The sequence below is a fragment of the Benincasa hispida genome, chromosome 6 (assembly GCF_027475165.1).
Source record: "Benincasa hispida cultivar pf3 chromosome 6, pf3_genome.v1.1, whole genome shotgun sequence".
Classification (NCBI taxonomy): domain Eukaryota; kingdom Viridiplantae; phylum Streptophyta; class Magnoliopsida; order Cucurbitales; family Cucurbitaceae; genus Benincasa; species Benincasa hispida.
In genome coordinates, this window is record NC_143483.1 from 39,285,234 (window position 1) to 39,303,727 (window position 18,494).

General features: G+C 33.4%; 1 protein-coding gene across 1 annotated transcript; it reads left to right on the forward strand.

Annotated features, from left to right (window-relative positions):
* Window positions 1-4,188: 4,188 nt before the first annotated feature.
* Window positions 4,189-7,966, forward strand: LOC120079482 ((R)-mandelonitrile lyase 1-like). Its single transcript, XM_090314775.1, has 4 exons — window positions 4,189-4,310; window positions 4,417-5,064; window positions 5,546-6,392; window positions 7,843-7,966. Exons 1-4 carry the CDS (start codon window positions 4,229-4,231, stop codon window positions 7,874-7,876), a joined length of 1,611 nt encoding a protein of 536 aa, XP_090170901.1. The 5' UTR covers window positions 4,189-4,228; the 3' UTR covers window positions 7,877-7,966.
* Window positions 7,967-18,494: the final 10,528 nt, after the last annotated feature.

Here is an 18,494-nt window from a genome sequence, read left to right on the forward strand (position 1 = left end):
TATCATTTCCAAGATTGTTGTAGTCAGCTGTCACATGGCTTGAAGCTTCACTATCTACATACCAACTCAGGTCTGTGAGTGTTTCAGGGCCTGCCATAAAGGGTTAAGAGCTTTGAGAGGTTGATAAGACAGACTGATTTTGAGGAACTCCCATGTTCTTTTGTGGGTTGAAGATTCTCCCTTGTATTGAGAAAAGTTTGGTGGTGATAGCTCTCTATTGTAACGTACATAATAGTAATACGCAGTATGACCAAGTCGACCACATACATGAAAAGTTAGTTTGTTGCCTCTACCTCTGCCTTGTCCTCTATTATTACTACCACCTCGTTGATTTCCACTTGAGTTGTTGTTGCCTGCACACTGAGACTTATGTTTTGTGTTAATGAAAGATTCTCTAGTGTTAGCCACATTGACGTGGCATTATGACTAAAGCCAGTTGAAGTTTTTTGCACAGCCTTAACGTGGCATTATGACTGAAGCCAGTTGAAGTTTTTTACACAGCCTGATGATCTAAACGTTTCTCAAATAGAAGCAACTCTGATTGCATATCCAGCCAAGACACATCGTGTTTGCTCTGAATTGTGGCTACAACAACATTATATTCTTCATCCAATCCTAAAAGAACCTGTGACACCAAAGCCCTTGTAGAGACCGGACTACCAGCTTGTCCAAGATTATCAGAGTTATTTTTCATCATTCTCAGATATTCTTCCATTTTTGGATTACCTTTGCGAATGGATTGGAAAACTTCCCTGAGATAGTCTTCTTCAGCACGAGATTGAATGCCAAATAGTTTCTTAATTTTGTTCCACATATCTTTAGCGCACTCACACCCCATGACGTGAACAGTAACTTCAGGGGTCATTGAATATATAACCAGCCGAGTAACAACTGGATTATTGCCATCCAGGCCTCATATTGAGGATTTACCTCAAGAATGAATGTAGAACTCGAAGCTCCACCACTTCCACTTGAGCCTCCTTCAGATGTGGATGCTCCAGCAACAGTTTCACTGGTACCAGCTCTTGCAGCAACCAACTCTCTTCCCAGGTAGTCTGAAGATACACTGGAGGACATGTCTTTTGGTCGGTCAGGTGGCCTTCAAGTCCGTAGCTCCTCATAATAAGCAGGGCAAGGTCTTTCCACAGCAAAAATTTGCTCCGATCCAACTTTATAGAAGTTATTTGGTTGAGAAGCTGGTTTAAAGGAGGGCTACTAAAAACAGTGCTACTAGGGTTCAAGGGAGAGCTACCGTTGAAATTGGCAATGGCCATAATTGCTCTGATACCAAGTTAATAATTACAGAGTAGGAAAACAAAGAGGCAAGAACAGTTAATGAAGAAGAAAATGAAGAGGTAAGAAATTCTTTGGTATTCAATATTTTATTCAATCAGTAAGACCTCAATTTATATACACGAGAGCCCTAGAATAATGAGGGCAAGAATAATAAAAAAAAAAGGAATATCTTGGATTTACAGATGGCATATGGAGAGAAGTGGTCCTCGACCAATCAGACAATTTCCTAACAAATTCTGTTAGGCAAATTCTTAACCTATTCACCTGCTGACTATATCCAGCTGTGAAGCCACAGTGGCTTTGTTGTCGCTGACTTGGACTTCTCTATTCTCCTCCTTAATAAAAGTAATGTATTAAAACTATGTGCCACATGTGTTACGTGGTGTTGTGGAGTGGCAAATTACATGAGTGATGTTTTTGAAGAACCTGAAACATCTTAGTAATCGGAAGAAAAGAGAGCAAAATTGATTCTCTTACCCACAAAATTATTCGTTGATTCTTCAACATCATCTGTTTATTTGGAATTTAATTAGTTTTACTTAAATTTCATCATGATCTTGAATAGATCACAAAAATAAGAAGCAAGAAAAAAATCGTGGGACAAAGAAAACATTAAAGGGGGGGGGATTGAATTGTGGTTTTGATATTTGGTGATATGATTCTTGTATTGGTAAAGTTAATTTGGTTCCTTGAAAATTAGAGACACACCTAATGAAGGTTTGGATGCTTGAATTTTTATTAAATCAATTCCATAGGCCTTAAATTTGATGGAGACTAGAAGTGTAGGTAGGGAAAAAATAATAATAAAGGGAAAATCCTAAAGAAGGGGAGAAGAGGGATGATAATCTTACCACTTGGGTGGCTGGAGATAATAAATTAGGAGAGAGAAAATTGATGAAAAATAAGTGAATGCAAAATATAATGTTATAAAGAGAGAAAAAGTTAATGATAAGAGACACGTTTCATGTGGCAATATGGGAGAAAAGAAAGATATGGAAGTTCACAAGAAGTTTTGTTAGAAATTTGTGGATCAAAGAATATGTAACTAAAATTAAATTTAAAATACATTTTGATTCTATATTTGATGGATGATTCATTTTGGTCTCTATAATAGTTTAAAATTAGTATCTGCGAATAAAGTGGATAAAAAAAATGGTAAACTCAACAAATTCAGATTAAAAAAATCATGAATCTCGGGTTTGGATTATTTTAATGGGTCAAGTTAAGGTACAAGTGAAGAGTGTGCTAATGAAGAGAGAGAGTTTGTTTACTTAGCTTTTATTCTAATTATTTTTCTACTGGCTAGATTGCTTTTTGATCAACTATAGAGTCAATTGATCATAATCTATCATGAGTCTAATCAACATATGGCTAGAAATTAATATAGCGTAATATTTTTTTTTTTCATTGTGTATAGCTATTTGTAAACCAAGTTAAAATTTTATGCTAACAAAGACTTGACGATATATATTTTGTCGCACACTTAGAATTTATTGTTATCACATTTCATCTCAATGATGGATATCACTATCAATAATCTAATTTTATAAAACTAAAACAAAAATGAATGATCTTCTCCCAAAGAAAAAAATAATAAATAACAATGAATGAAAATAAATAACAAAGAATGAAAATTTACTCAAACGTTTATGGATAGTATTTTGGTTTAAACACCGTTCATATTATGTAACTATTAGTTGGTCTTGCCAAAATGGGAATAATTCAATTGGTATTAGGGGTGTTCAAAAAATCTAGTGACCCGAAAAAATCGATCAACCCAAATCCAACCTATACAGTTTGGGTTGGGTTATCAATTTATTTGAGTTGGGTTCAAATAAATGAAATTGTTGTGGGTTGGGTTGGTTCATGGATTCACCTAAAATAATCCAAACCAACCGGAACCAACCCGATCTTATTATTAACTTTATAATGTATATTTTTTACTTATGATACAATCATATATACATATATTTATTTAAGTTTTATCATTTTTTTGAATAATTTATTCTCTAATAACTCCTAAAAATAGTTTTTTAGCACTTTGGAAAGAAAATATTCATTATATAAATTGAAATTGAGTTGTTAATCTTAATTTAATGTATGAAAATAATTAAATCAAATTTTTACATATTAACAACTTACTTTCTTTTAGAACAAAAATAACCCAATCAACTCGAACCAACCCAACCCAAATGTTTCATGGTTGCGTTGGATTGGGTTCATCTTTTAAGAAAGGGTTATTTAGATTGAATAAATTAACAACCGGAACAATTGGGTTGGGTCCAAAAAGTCTTTCAACCCAACCCAACTCAACACAACCCATGAACATCCCTTGGTATACAGCTTTGGACGGTATCCACCTCAAAATTTCGGAGTTCGATTCTCCCACCTCAAATAAATATATATATATATATATATATATATAATAGTTGTTACACGATGAAGAATATTAAAATATCATTAACATCACAAAGTAATTGTAGAGAAACAAATTTTCATTACGAAAACATGGGCATGGGCTCCTAATGTCCTTGAGATGAGAGGCTCAACCTCACAATCCATAATTGTAGTGCTAAAAAATAGTTCTACCATAATCATCATATATTGGCCTAGTAATAAGTAAAAGACATTAAATTTGATATAGAACTACGAGAGATGAGTTCAATCCATGACGATGGCCATCTATGTAAGATTTAAATATTCTACATAGCTTCCTATGACACCGAAATAATGTAAGATTAGACTAATTATCTCATGAAATTAGTCGAGTTGTACGTAAGCTATGAATGTAAAATAAAAACAAAAAATAAAAAGTTCAACCAACCTTAGCTTGCGATTAAATAATAGTCCAATTTTATATCTATATAAATACCAACGGTTTGGATACCGGAAGGATCTAACAAGTATCCCCACAATACAGCTTTGGGAAACCATGGAGCATTCAATGGCAACCGATCTCCTACTCATCCTTATCTCTATTGCAATCCTCTCCTCACATGCCATCCCTAATCAAGGCAAAAACCCTCGCTATCTATTTCTCTTTCTCTCTCTTTAGTTCAATTACTTTTCTAAATTTTGTCTCTTTATTGATTCTAACTGTTCTAACCTTCAATATTCTAGATGTTAGCTACATGAAATTCGTACACAATGCCAATGATCTACCAGTAGAAGAAGAATATGACTACATAGTAATAGGTGGAGGAACAGCAGGTTGCCCAATAGCTGCAACATTATCATCAAAGTTTTCGGTTCTCCTTCTTGAAAGAGGCAGTGAGCCCAACACATATCCCTTTGTGTTGAATGAAGAAGGTCTATCCTACGTTTTTCTTCTAGATGATGACGGCCAAAACCCCATCCAACGCTTCATCTCCGAGGATGGGGTAGAAAACATAAGAGGACGAGTCCTTGGCGGTGGTAGCATGATCAATGCAGGCTTCTACTCGAGGGGTCATCACGAGTTCTTTGAAACTGCAGGTATTGATTGGGACATGAAATTAGTGGAGAAGGCTTATCAATGGGTTGAAGAAACTGTGGCATCTAGGCCAAATTTGACTGCTTGGCAATCTGCTTTTAGGAGTTCGTTGTTGGAAAGTGGTGTTCGCCCTGATAATGGATTTGATTTGAGGCACCGTGTGGGAACTAAAACTGGAGGTTCCATCTTTGATGAGAAAGGAAATAGACATGGAGCTGTAGAGCTTCTTAATAAGGCCAACCCCAAAAATCTTAAAGTTGCCATTCAAGCCACTGTCCAAAAAATCATTTTCACTGGTTAGTGCCTAACAAGTTAAATGTGGTTTAAATTTTGTCCGTCAATGAATTTTTTGAAAATGGTTCCTCTACTTGTGCACCGTTTACCTAATCTTCTACTTTTAAAAAGACAAAAAAGAATTTGGTGTAGAATGAACCTATTTTTATCGAACTCACACTCATCACAAAAATGAAATAAAATATTTCCAAAAAATGTTTACCCAATTTATGTCTCTATAAAAGGTATGCCATGGTTAAAAGTAAAATGAAATTAAACTTAGGATGTATTTGGTTTAATTTTTCAAGTGTTTAATCTGGACAATAAGACGATTTCAAATAGTTTTTGAAACATTTTTTAAGTGTATTTTAAAGAAAAAAATTCAAATAAAAATATTTTTTAAAAAAAACATTCTTTTTCGGAATTTAGTGTATATTTTCTTTTTTTAGAGTATACTTAATTTCATTGCATTGACAAAACTTCTTCTGTATTTCGAATTTATAGGTCTATCTGCAAGTGGAGTTTCATATTCTGAGTCAAAAGGAAAGTTGCATAGAGCATTCATTCGTAAGAAAGGGGAGATTATTTTAAGTGCTGGAGCCATTGGAAGTCCTCAACTTCTCCTTCTAAGTGGGATTGGCCCAAAATCTCATCTTTCATCTTTGAAACTACCTGTCGTTCTCCACCAACCACATGTCGGTCAATTCATGACGGACAATCCCCGTTTCAGTCCCACCATCGTTCTTCCATTCCAACTAGTTGCTTCATCTGCACAAGTCGTTGGAACATTACACAACAATATCCATTTACAATCATTTGCTAGCCCTTTACCATTTTTCCCTCTACCATCTTATAGTCTTCTTCCTCCTCAATCCACTTCCATCACCCCTAGCTTAGCCATTTTTGTTGGAAAATTCTCTAATGTCCATTCTAAGGGATGGCTCCACTTGAATTCTTCCATTGATGTGAAGAAGAGTCCCATTGTTCGATTCAATTATTATTCCCATCATGATGATCTTGCTCGATGTGTTGAAGGAGTCAGAAAAGTGGGAGATTTGCTTAAAACTCAAACTATGGAAAAGATTAAGACCCAAGATTTGGAGGGTAATAAAGGATTTGAATTTATGGGGCTTCCAATGCCGGAAAATTTGTTGAATGATAGTTCCGTTCAAGAATATTGTCAAAGCACGGTGGCTACTTATTGGCACTACCATGGAGGATGTTTGGTCGGAAAAGTTGTCGACGATAATTATAAAGTCATCGGAACAAAAAATTTGCGTGTAGTCGATGGCTCCACCTTCTCCAACTCACCAGGAACTAATCCTATGGGCACCCTTATGATGTTGGGCCGGTGAGTTGCTCTTTTCTTCACCAAAAACTTGCATCTCAAACTATATTTATCTTTATCTTTGTATTGCTCACCTCATTTTTTCAATCATAGTTTTTTTCTTTTTTTCTTCTTTAAAAATATTTTTTATTTTTTTCTATGTGTGGTTGGAAGACGTTGAATAAATATAGGTGCGGTGCCCTAAAGTTGTAGTATTTTACCTATTAAATAATTTTAAAAGTTTTAAGGGGTTATTCTTTATTATGTTACAATTTCAGGAGATTTTGAAGAAAATGACCAGTGGATCACGAATTTATTAAAACAAAAAAAAAAAATTGTGATTTTTAAAAAGGTTGTTTTTAAATATAGAAAAATAAATTAAAATATTTATAAAATATAGTAAAATTTTAGAACTATCAATGATAAACGCTCAATGTCTATCACTGATATTGATATATATAGATAGAAGTTTATCAGTGTCTATTAACGTCTATCATTGATAGTTCTAAAATTTTGCTACATCTTATAAATATTTTCAACAGTTTTATCATTTGAAATAATTTTCTTTTTTAAAACGGTTACTTCCGATGATAAAAGAATTTTAGAAGCAAATGCAAAAATGAAAAGATTTATTAAACATTTTATTTAATTTAATGTTTTTTTAAAGCCTATAAGATTTTGAAAAATCAGAGATCACCGACTTGTAGTTCAACCTAACTTTTTCATTTCTTTAATATTATAATAATATTATCTTTTAAGTTGTACTCTTTTTGAACTTTGATAGTATAGCTTTTTAAGAACGAAATATTTTATTTTTGGGACATTTTTATGGATAGAAAAAATGACATAGAAATATAAAAAAAATACCGATAGATATTGATATACTTTTATGAGCGTCTATCACTCATAGATGCTAATAGATTTCAATTAGCCTTGATCAGCCTCGATCAAAGATAATAACATTTTCATTATTTTTCTATTTTTGAAAATCCTCACCCATATATTTTTTTTTGTTTTTTTGATAATCCCTCTTACTTTTTTTTTTTTACAGAAAAAAAAGTGTTAAATGAAGGGTTCGGAAAACATTTTTTTAATGATTAATAAAAGCATAATGTTTTCTTAAAGAAAAAGAATGGTATAGTTTATGTATGGGATAATTACAAATATAGCAATCAAGCACAAAATATTTGTGTATATAGTACAATGCAAAAGAATTTGTAAATATGAAAAAATTTATATCCAACTTTCGGAGTCTAACAACGACAAGTCATATCTCTGGTAGAAATCTATTAGTAGTTGAGTCTATAAGAGATTTTGCTATATTTATAGTTCATTAGAAATGTTGCTATACATTTAATTATTGTCTCTAAAAATACTACATATCCATTGCAATTAACCTTACTTGAGATTTTTTTTCATTATTATTTATTTATTTTTTTTCCAATTAACTTACCATTTCAAAATTGTTTTGCAGGTATGTTGGCCTTAAAGTACTGCAACAAAGATGAAGTTAAAAATGTAAACTAGAAAAGACCTATTATATATATGTACACGACAATATATAATATGAGATATTTATATTATAGATTTCTTGATCATAGAATATTAGGCTCTCATTCTTAGTTGTTGTTCGCATCTCTTATTTTTAGAATTAACAATTGCTTTTTAGTTTCCATATTACCTATTTTAAGTTTCTAAAAGTTATATCCAAATTAAGAAACAAAAAGATTTTGTTTCATACTCTCATATTATTTCTAGTTGTTTCAAGAAAACATGACTAAATTTATTATTCTAGCATTTTTTATTCATAAAATAGGTTGACTATACAAAATTAGGGTCATAGTATTAAAATTTTGTCGACATGTCGATATTTTCATGTATATTTTCATATTTTCATGGGTTGGACATCGACATGAGGGATGAATTTTTATTTTCATTGTAGCATAGAAAAATTTATGAAACATGAAAAAATGAATAATGTCATAATATAAATATAATATAAACAATAGACATGTTAATTTGTTTAAAAATCATAAAATGTGTATTTACTAATTTAATTTTTTTTTGAATTTTTATATTTCTATAATTTTTCTAGAAATATCCATTAGATATTTTATCGATATTTTCAATAGAATTTTCGTAACAAGTTATTGACAAAAATAAGGTTAGACGAAACTATTAACTAAAATAGGATAGCAGTAATGTTGAAATAAAGATAAGGGACTAATTTGAAAGATAAGAGACTCCTAATTTGGTTATTTCATTCCTTCAACCCTATTCTTTACATTTGATCCACATTTTAAACCATTAAGATTTGATATAAATTATATATTTCTTTAGTAAAAAACTACAAATGTAAATCATTGATAGCTATGCAAAAGAAATTAATGGCTTGAACTACCATTGCTTAAATTCATTAATTGACTAAAAGACTAAAACGTCCCCACTTCAATGCTAAATAATAATTGGTTGTTAGGCACAATTGAGAGTAATTGGTACGTACTCAATAATGGCGATGGTTACAACTGTAGCTTTTGTTCTGACAAATCACACCTCATTTATAACGGTGGTGAAATTTGGACCTCTTAATGTTAAGTAGCAAAAATTTAACCATTGAGCTTTTAGAAGTGTAAAACCTACATTAAAATTTCAATTGTCCTCAAATACATATAATTGGAACTATCTTTAAGTGGTTGTTTGGGGTGATGATTTGAATTTTAAACTCTAGAATTAATATGTTTGTAGAATTAGGAAGTCTGTGTTTGAGATATAGAATTATTTTGTCTGTAGTTAAGAAATTTGTGTTTTAGGTGTAGAGTTATTAAGTTAGGGTATCTAGTACAACGTTTTGTAATCTAAAAAGCCTGCTATTTTGATCATTATTTTTGTTTGCTTAACTTTTTGATTAACCATTTAATTACACTTATTTTTTCCAAAAGAATAGCTCTAGTGTTCATAGAATTGGTATCTCTCTTTGAAAAAAAAATGAAGTTTTCTCCTTCCATGAGGTCTGAAACTAAAGTTTTTTTGTACTGAAGAGGGTTGCAGCATTGCGACCCTACGAATTTTGTAGGTTCAATGCTCATTTGCACAAACGTGCTTGCGTGTTTTAATTTTTCCATCATTTTTCGACATTTCCCAGAGCGTTGCAATGATGCGTAAAGCGTTGCGACACTGCCCTATTTTGTAGCAAAATGAAGCATTCTATCCAGTAGCGTTGAAGTAGCATTGGGTGATGTTATTTTGGGAGTGTTGCAACGCTCCGAGCGTTGCTGAAGTGTGTAAATTTGATCCTTATGAGGGGCAAAATGGTAATTTGCCTTTTGCTCTTCTTCTTAAGTGATCCTTTTGTCCAATTTGACTTCATTTAGCTCCTAATGTTTTGTAATAACTCCAAAGGTGTCGGGATTGGATTTTACCTATAAAATAGAAATTTTAAGCAAATTAATCAAGTAGAATTTATGGAATCAACATAAGAAAAATAACTCTTTGCAAGACTTAACAAAATACTCCCAACTTAGCTCATGGTTGTCCCAAGCAAGTTAAAAAGTAGAAATATGCATTCATTCAAGCAAAATATGAATTCGTTTATTCACTGTTTGTTCCAAGTTTTATTCATTTTTATTTTCATTCAGCCATTCAAATAGTTTATTCATTTAATTGACTTACATATTCATTTGACTTTCATCTCTTTTCTCAAGATCAGTTAAGAAAGTAACGATACAAACATCTAGTTAGAAGTTTTAAAATTTTGTTAACAAAGAGTTGAAACATATTTTTGAAAAGAAAAGGTCTTTTTCTTGCTGAGTCATAAAAGAAAAGACTACTAAGTTTTAGTTTATTTAAAGGTCAAAACTAGTGGAAAGGCGAGATCTATCTCTCAATTTCCCTTCGCCCTACACTAGCTCGGTTATCGGTTTAAGATATACCTAAGTTGCATCAGAGAGAGGCAATTCTAAGGCAAGGGTACCTTTTATATACTCACACACACAAAACTTAATTGGCATTTTTTTTTACTTAGAGAAATAGCCTTCACACTCATACCGTCGAGAACCTATCACTCTTTTCTTATGGGTCCTAATAGAAACACGATGAAGGTAGCTCTTTTCACATCTACCCATGCACATACACACACGTTGGTGAAAGTTATGTTATTTTGATTTTATTTTACAAGTTTTTTTTTTTTTTTATGCTAGCAACTTTTTCGTTTTCTTTTAAAAGACCCTATTTTATTCTCTTTGTCTACACTTGTTTCTCTGACAATATGGTTGTTCTTAGACCAAAATTTGTTCTACTGGGGTGATAAAGAAAATTAAAGAGATATGACATTTCTAAAAGTTTAAAGATTCTAAATAAATCTAAAAGCTAAGTATTCGAATTTTGTATGAAATTAAAAGGAAAAACAAAATTCTTTTGAAAAAATTGTTTCAAATTTTTGTTTGAAAATTTTAAAAGTTCTAAAATTTTGTTTGTATCTTTACTTGAAAGTGTGTCATCAAAATTTTAATGATGAGAATCAAGAGATTGTGTAAATCGAATGATGCATAAAACAAAATGAATGTATTTCTTTTATTTTATGTTTTTATGAATTCAATCATTCATGGCAGGATGAGTAAAGAGTCAATCAATAGTCTTTTGGAGTATTAAGAATTCAATGGTTATGTTCTCAGATAATCAAAATTATGTAATCAAAATGTCTCAGAGCCTCAAATATATCAAGATATGTCAATCTAGAGTCAGAAATTCTATAGAATCAATCTAACTAATCAACTAATCTATTAACCCGAGCTTAGATGCTCAAGTGTTCCAGACATGCATTTATATGATTCTATATAGATATCATTATAGAGAAAAGTTTTTAGTAAGGTTCATTTTTTACAAAGCTAATCAAAGAATGCCAAAAACATGTAATGTTTTCCACCCCCAACTTAAAGATTGAACATTGTCCTCCATGTTTAATAAATGGAAATGAGGTCAAGAATAAAAAGTAAGGGATGTAGAGAGAAACTTCCTTAGTTTTTGGGATTGATTATTTATTTGCTTGAGAGAGTTCCTTGTTTTTTGTTTTATTTATCTTTTTTAACTTTCCTTTTTATTGAGTTTACCAACAAAGAAAAAGAAGAATCAATTTTTTTTATTTATTAAAAAATACGCTAAGAAATGTAAAAAAAAAAAAAAAGTAAGAAAGAAAAAAATGAAAAAGGAAAAAAAATGAAAAGGAAAAGGAAAAAAAAAATTATCCTATTTTTGCAAATTTTTAGCGTCGCTTGCTCGACGTTGGTGAAGATGGGGATCAAATATATAAGGGATTAGTCAAATGCAAGTCCAGTTGGACTTGGTTTACATGCCCTTTATTGTAGATTTTAAGTCTGTGCCCGCTCACCTTGAATGTTTTTCCTGTTTCAAAACTTTTTATTTCAACTGCACAATAAGAGAAATCATTAGTAATTTCAAAAGGACCTAACCATTTGAACTTATGTTTTCCATGCATCAATTGTAATCTAGAATTTTAAAGCAAAATATTTTGTCCTATTTTGAAGTCCTTTCTTATTAAGCCTTTGTCATGAAAAAATTTGGTTTTCTATTTATAAATTATTGAGTTTTGATAAACATCTTGTCTTAATTCTTCTAATTGTTGCAATTCTAGGAGTCTTTTCTTTCCGGCTTCGGTTAGATTCAAATTATATTGTTTTACCACCCAATACGCTTTGTGTTCAACCGCTACCAGAGGATGGAATTCCTTGCCGTATACAATTCGGTACAAGGTTGTTCCTATGGGTATCTTAAAAGTGGTTCTATAAGCCGAAAGTGCATTATTAAGGTTGGAACTCCAATCTTTTCTCTTTAAGTTGACCATCTTTTCTAGAATGTTTTTCACTTATCTATTAGAAATTTTCGCTTGGCCATTTGTTTGAGGATGATACGGGGTTGCAACATGGTGGTGCACTCCGTATTTCCTCAATAATACCTCTATGGTTCTATTGTAAAAATGTGTTCCTTGGTCGCTTATAATGGCTCCAAAAATTGCAAATTTACAAAAGATGTGATTTTTGAGAAATTTTGAAACAACAGAAGAATCATTTGTTTTAGTGCGGATTGCTTCAACCCACAATGGAAATATAATCTACTCCATGTAAAATGTACATACAGCCAAATGATGAAGGGAATGGACCCATAAAATCTAAGCCCCATACGTCAAATATTTCACAAACAAGAATGGAATTAAGTGGCATTTAATTTATTTTTGACATTTTTCACAAGACTTGCAATATGCATATGAATTCGCAAAAAGAGAATTCCAATATAGTCCTAAGTCTAAAATTCTTCTAGCAATTATTTTTGGACTAAAGTGACCTCTGCATGCATGCTCGTGACAAAAAGACAAAACGGACTCAAACTCTTCGTTAGGGACACATCTCCTAATTATTTGATCTGAGCCAAATTTTCATAGATAATACGGATCCCATACAAAGTTTTTAGAGTCACTTTTGAGTTTAGACCTTCTAGATGAAGACATGTTAAAGGGAAACTTACCAGTTACAAGGTAATTTACCATGTTGGCGTACCACGGTAGGAAAGCAGATACCTTGAAAAGGTGTTCATCAGGAAAGTATTCTCTAATTGGAATTAACTCCTTTTCTTGAATGATTCAACTTAGGTGGTCGATCACTGAATTCTCGGATCATTTTCTATCTTTTATGGTCAAGTTGAACTCTTGCAAAAGAAGGGTCCATCTTACAAGCCTGGGCTTGGATTCTTTCTTCGTCATGTGGTACCTAAGAGTGGCGTGGTCAATGTAAACAATGATTGGAAAACCAAGAATGTAAGATCTAAATTTATCTAAAGCAAAAAAAAAAAAAATGGAAAGAAATTCCTTTTCTGTGGTGGAATAATTGATTTGAGATGAATTGAGAGTTCTTGATTCGAAGTAGATCACATTGCACTTCTTTTAACTCTCTGTCCTAATACTGCCTTAACTGCTAGGTTGCTAGCATTGCACATGATCTCGAATGGCAAGTCCCATCGGGGTGGTTGGAGGATTGGAGTTGAAGTAAACTTCTCTTTATGCTTGTCAAAGGCTTCATTGCATTCATCGTTGAAATCAAATATGATATCTTTCTGAAGTAGGCTTAACAAAGGAAGTACAATTTTTGAAAAGTATTTAATGAACCTCCTGTAGAATCCTACACTACAAGAAAATACTGCAATTCCCTAATGTTTTTATGATAGGGAAGGTTAGCAATGACAATTATTTTTTCTTTATCTACTTCCATGCCTTTTGATGACACAAGATGTCCTAAAATAATTCCCTGAGAAGTCATGAAGTGACATTTTTCATAATTCAAAACTAAATTGTTTTCTATGCATCTTTTTAAAATCAAACTCAAATTGTGTAAAAAATCTTCAAAAGAATTACCATACACAGTGAAGTCATCCATAAAAATTTATGTGCACTTTTCTACGTAGTAGGAGAAAACACTCATCATACATTGTTGAAACGTACCTGAGGCATTACATAGCCCAAATGGCATTCTACTAAATGCATATGTACCATAAGTGCACATAAAATTAGTCTTTTCTTGATCTAAGTTTATGGTCTTAACTTTCCTATATTTGGGTAATTTTTATATTATATTTGTAGGAGAATTGATCCCATGGAGTAAGCACATTGCAAGGATGAAGAATCAATCAAAATGAAGAAAAAATTGAAAGCCAAATGCATCTAATTGAGCTGAGATGACAAAGGACGATTCTGCCCTATTTCAGCGTTGCAACACTCTTCAAAAGACTAAGTTCAACACTCGCTCGACGCTTGGAGGCAATAGCATCAGGTATAGGGCAACGTTGCAACGCTGCCCTGAGCGTCATAACGCTCTGGAGTTAGAACATCGCCACCATTGCAACGCCAACTGACGCTTGACTCCAACGCTAAGGGATAGAATGCACAGTGTTGCAATGCTCTTCCAGAGCATTACGACACTATGAAAATTGATGAAAATTCAATGTTGCACGCGTAACCGAGCGTCAAGGAGGGAGCAATGTGACGCTTCCTTGACGCTCACCAATTTGCATCGCAATGTTGCAACGCTCTTCCAGAGCAGTGCGACGCTGCGATAGGCCTACTATATGACGTTTAGTTAAAGCATTCATCAGACCTCAGAAAAATGAAAAACAAAGACAAATTAAAGAGTTAGTCTGGTTTTAGGAACCTTTGAAGTCGAATTGTAGCAATTGTCGCCATAGTCAACCTCGATTCTCTTCTGATCATTGTCATTTTGATATGCCTTTTAGAGGCTAGGTAATTTTCTTGGGATAGTTTGTATGTCTTAATTCTTGAAGAACTACTAGTTAAGTTTACTCAATTGATGTGAACCCTTTGGGAGGATTTGTTTTAATTTTAGTAGAGTTTCTTTGAATTAATCTGACAAATTAATTTATTGAAGTTCTTGTATGCAAAATCGTCATAGCCTATGCAATATTGATTGATTAAGTTTCATGTATTAAGATCGCATGCTTAGGGTCTAGATTTTTTCTAGCCAAACTCATGTATGCCCTAGTATAATCCTTCCCAATAAATCGTGCTATAAGATATGACTTTTCCGGCTTGTAGTATGTCTCAACAATTGAATCCTTTCGTATGCTTTTCAGTTTTAACTTGTATGTCGTTAAGAAGAAAAAGTTTTAAACTAAATTATTCTTGGTTTACATTTTCATCAAAATTGGCTAATTGGGCTATTAGATTTTCTAATAGGTTGAGGGGTTCACAAATTAGTAAATTAACTAGTGTGTAATGATATAAGACAAGAAGTATACAAATTAATCCCAAGATTTTTTTATCAATTTGATTCAACCCTTTTTTGTGCTAATTCTTGTTTTCTCTGTTTGATTGTCGATTTATTTCACAAAACCAACACCCCCCCTTCTCACGTGGAATTCTTAAATTATCCAAGCTGATCAATAGTCACTCTGTGGATTCGACCCCGATCATACTGCGTTACTACATGTGTGGTACAAGTCTTGGATCGATGAATATATTATCTTTGCTTGGGCCGAGGGTGTGTACGACGATGCCTTCCTGGTTCTCGAATAAATTGGCATTGCTATCGGGGAGACTTGGCAATTAGCCTAGGAAAATTTTTTAATCCCATTTATAAAAGAAAAAGGGTGTGTGTATTGCTTGCCTTTGGTTTATGACCCGCTCCTCTGGGAGTGCAGATTTCGTTTTTGTTGCAGATATCGACCAAAAGGAAAAGAGAATCCGAAGGAGGTGTAGAGAAGAAATCCCAGAAGAAGGAAACTAAGAAGTTGCTGACGATACAACAATGGGAGAAGAAGTTCGTGAGAAAACCCTAAGGGAGTTGCCAGAGCCTGACATGGAACAGCAACCCCTGTACATCATATTTCCACCTATCACGGTGTCGTTTGAACTCAAACCAAGGCTGATCAATCTATTCCCAACCTTCAGAGGGAATGTAGAGAATGACCCCCACAAACACATCAAGGACTTCCAAATGGTTTGTGTAAGTATGAGACCCCATGGAGTCATAGAAGAGCAACTGAACCTCAGGGCATTTCCTTTTTCATTACAGGACGACACCAAGGATTGGTTGTACTACTTGGCTCCAAGGTCGATCATTACTTGGAATGAGCTTAAAAAGAAATTTCTTGAAAAAAAAATTCTAGCTTATAGAGCCCATTCGATAAGAAAAGATATTTATGGAATAAAACAATTTGTTAGTGAGTTTTTGTCTTAATATTGGAAACAATATAAACGCTTATGTGCTAGCTTTCCCCATCACCGGATTTCTGACTAATTACTGATCCAATACTTCTATAGTGGTTTTCTTACCAATGATAGGAACTCAATTGACTCAACAGTTAGAGACGCTCTTGCTGACGAGACGCCCAGGGAAGCCCAAAAATTGATCTCACGCATGGCGGAAAACAACCAAAATTTTGGAACTAGGCGTATTAAATCTTATTTAATTGTTAATTCTGAGGTTAATAAATTAAAAACTCAAATTTTTAACTTAACTTCTCTTGTGACACACATGGCCCAGGGAGGAATCACTCAGGTAAAAGCTTGTGGAGCCTGCGGAATAATAGGACACGCATCTGAAGCATGTCCTCAAACCCAAGTTAACCTAGTTGAGGGTTACCAGAGGAAGTACGACCCTCATGCCGCTGTATACAATCCAAGTTGGCATGATCACCCTAACCTTAAATGGGGAGGTCGAGGCCAAAGACAAGGGCATGACAGTTCCAATCATTCCAATCAACCATCATCATCTTCCTCCTGTATGTCTTTATAAGACATCATCAAAAATTTGGCTGACAACTCCCTTAAATTTCAACAGGAAACCCAAGAGTTGCAAAGGACTCTCTCTAGTTATCACAGGACACCAAGGCATATCAGCAAGAAATCAGGGAGAGTATGGCCAATCTAGGCACTCAGGTCACACAGTAGTTGCTGCAGTTAGTCGAATATAGAACAAGGGTTCGGGAAAGCTGCCTACCCAACCAGACCACCCAATGTGAGTGTCATCACACTCAGAAGTGGCAAGGAGCTTCCATCGCCTACGACCTCTTCAAGTAACCTACCTCTACCTGGTAAGTCAAACGAAGAAGCTAAGAATAATGAGGGTAAATCAGAGGCACACCCGTCTACCCCTAAGGTAAGTACTCTTCCTTCACCTTCTGTTGAACCTTATATTTCTAAAGCCCTATTTCCTAGTAGGCTAGCAAGACCAAAACAAGAACATAGAGATGAGGAGTTGATTGAGATGTTCAAAAAGGTTCAGATAAACATTCCTCTCTTGAACGCGATCCAGTAGATCCCCAGGTATGCTAAATTTCTCAAGAAGCTGTGCACCAAGAAGAAGACATGTAAGGATAAGGAACGGGTTGTGGTAAATAAGAATGTATCGGCTCTACTAGAACATAATATACCTGAAAAATACCAAGACCCAGGTATGTTCACTTTACCCTGCATTATTGGTAATAGAGTCATTTGCCATGTCATGCTTGATCTAGAAGCCTCTATTAATGTCATGCCCTACCATGTATATAAGGTTCACAAGTTAAATGATTTAAAAAAAAAAATTGTTGTGTGCAACCAATTAACTGATAGATCTTATATCCAAGCCTTACGGATAGTTGAGGATATATTATTGCAAGTTAAGGATTTTATTTTTTCGGTTGATTTCTATATATTGAAAATGGATGAAATTTCTTTCTCCTTCTTCTTCTACAATTCTTCTAGGAAGTCTGTTTATGAAAACTGCAAAGACAAAAATAAATGTTGACAAGGAGCTTTCTTTCTGTAGAATTTGATAGGAAAGTAGTTTTTTTAACATTTATGATGCCATGAAATTTCATGAGGAATATCTGTTCCTGTGTTTGATTGAGGCACATGATTTAATAAATGATCTTGTGTTGCATGATGGTGATGATGATTCTGACATGTTGGTTTAATTACAACTTCAATATATTCACTAATCTAAGCCTTAACTAATAGATGATAAATTGTTTAATATGATGATTTAATAGATGATATTATGTTGCATGATGTTTCCTATTATTTGGATTCAAATGGTAATTAGCTAAGTTTGATAAATTCCAACTTCAAGGAGCTTTAGGATTTCGTTGTGCATTATTTCTTTCATCATTGGATTTAATCTTCTTTGAGGTTGAACGGTTGCCTTGGCTCCATCCTCTAGAACAATTATGTGCATGCAAAGGGAAAGGCTTGTCCCTTTGATATCATCCAAAGTCCAGCCAATTGCTTTCTTGTAGTTCTCCAATGTTTCCATTTGGGTGCATTCTTGAGAAGACGTGAGTTCTCTAGATATAATCACTGGAAAGACTTTTTCTTCTGCATGGAAAACATACTTGAGGTGTGAAGGGAGATCCTTAAGCTCGAACCCTTGTACCTGAGATTGAACAACATCATTGTTAGAAGAATTATCATTCAAATCAAAATCATTAGAAGTAAACAAAGAGTCATTCGAAGAGTCATCATCATTAAGATCAATGGAGAGGGTAACCAAACAACTGAAATTTTTATCAATAGTTAACAACAACTTATAAAATATATCACATTTATCTATGGAGAAAAGAGACAAA

Coding starts and splice junctions, on each gene's coding strand:
- LOC120079482 (XM_090314775.1), top strand. CDS start 4,229: ATGGAGCATTCAATGGCAACCGATCTCCTACTCATCCTTATCTCTATT. Junction 5,065..5,545: donor CCAAAAAATCATTTTCACTG/GTTAGTGCCTAA, acceptor TCGAATTTATAG/GTCTATCTGCAAGTGGAGTT. Junction 6,393..7,842: donor ACCCTTATGATGTTGGGCCG/GTGAGTTGCTCT, acceptor ATTGTTTTGCAG/GTATGTTGGCCTTAAAGTAC.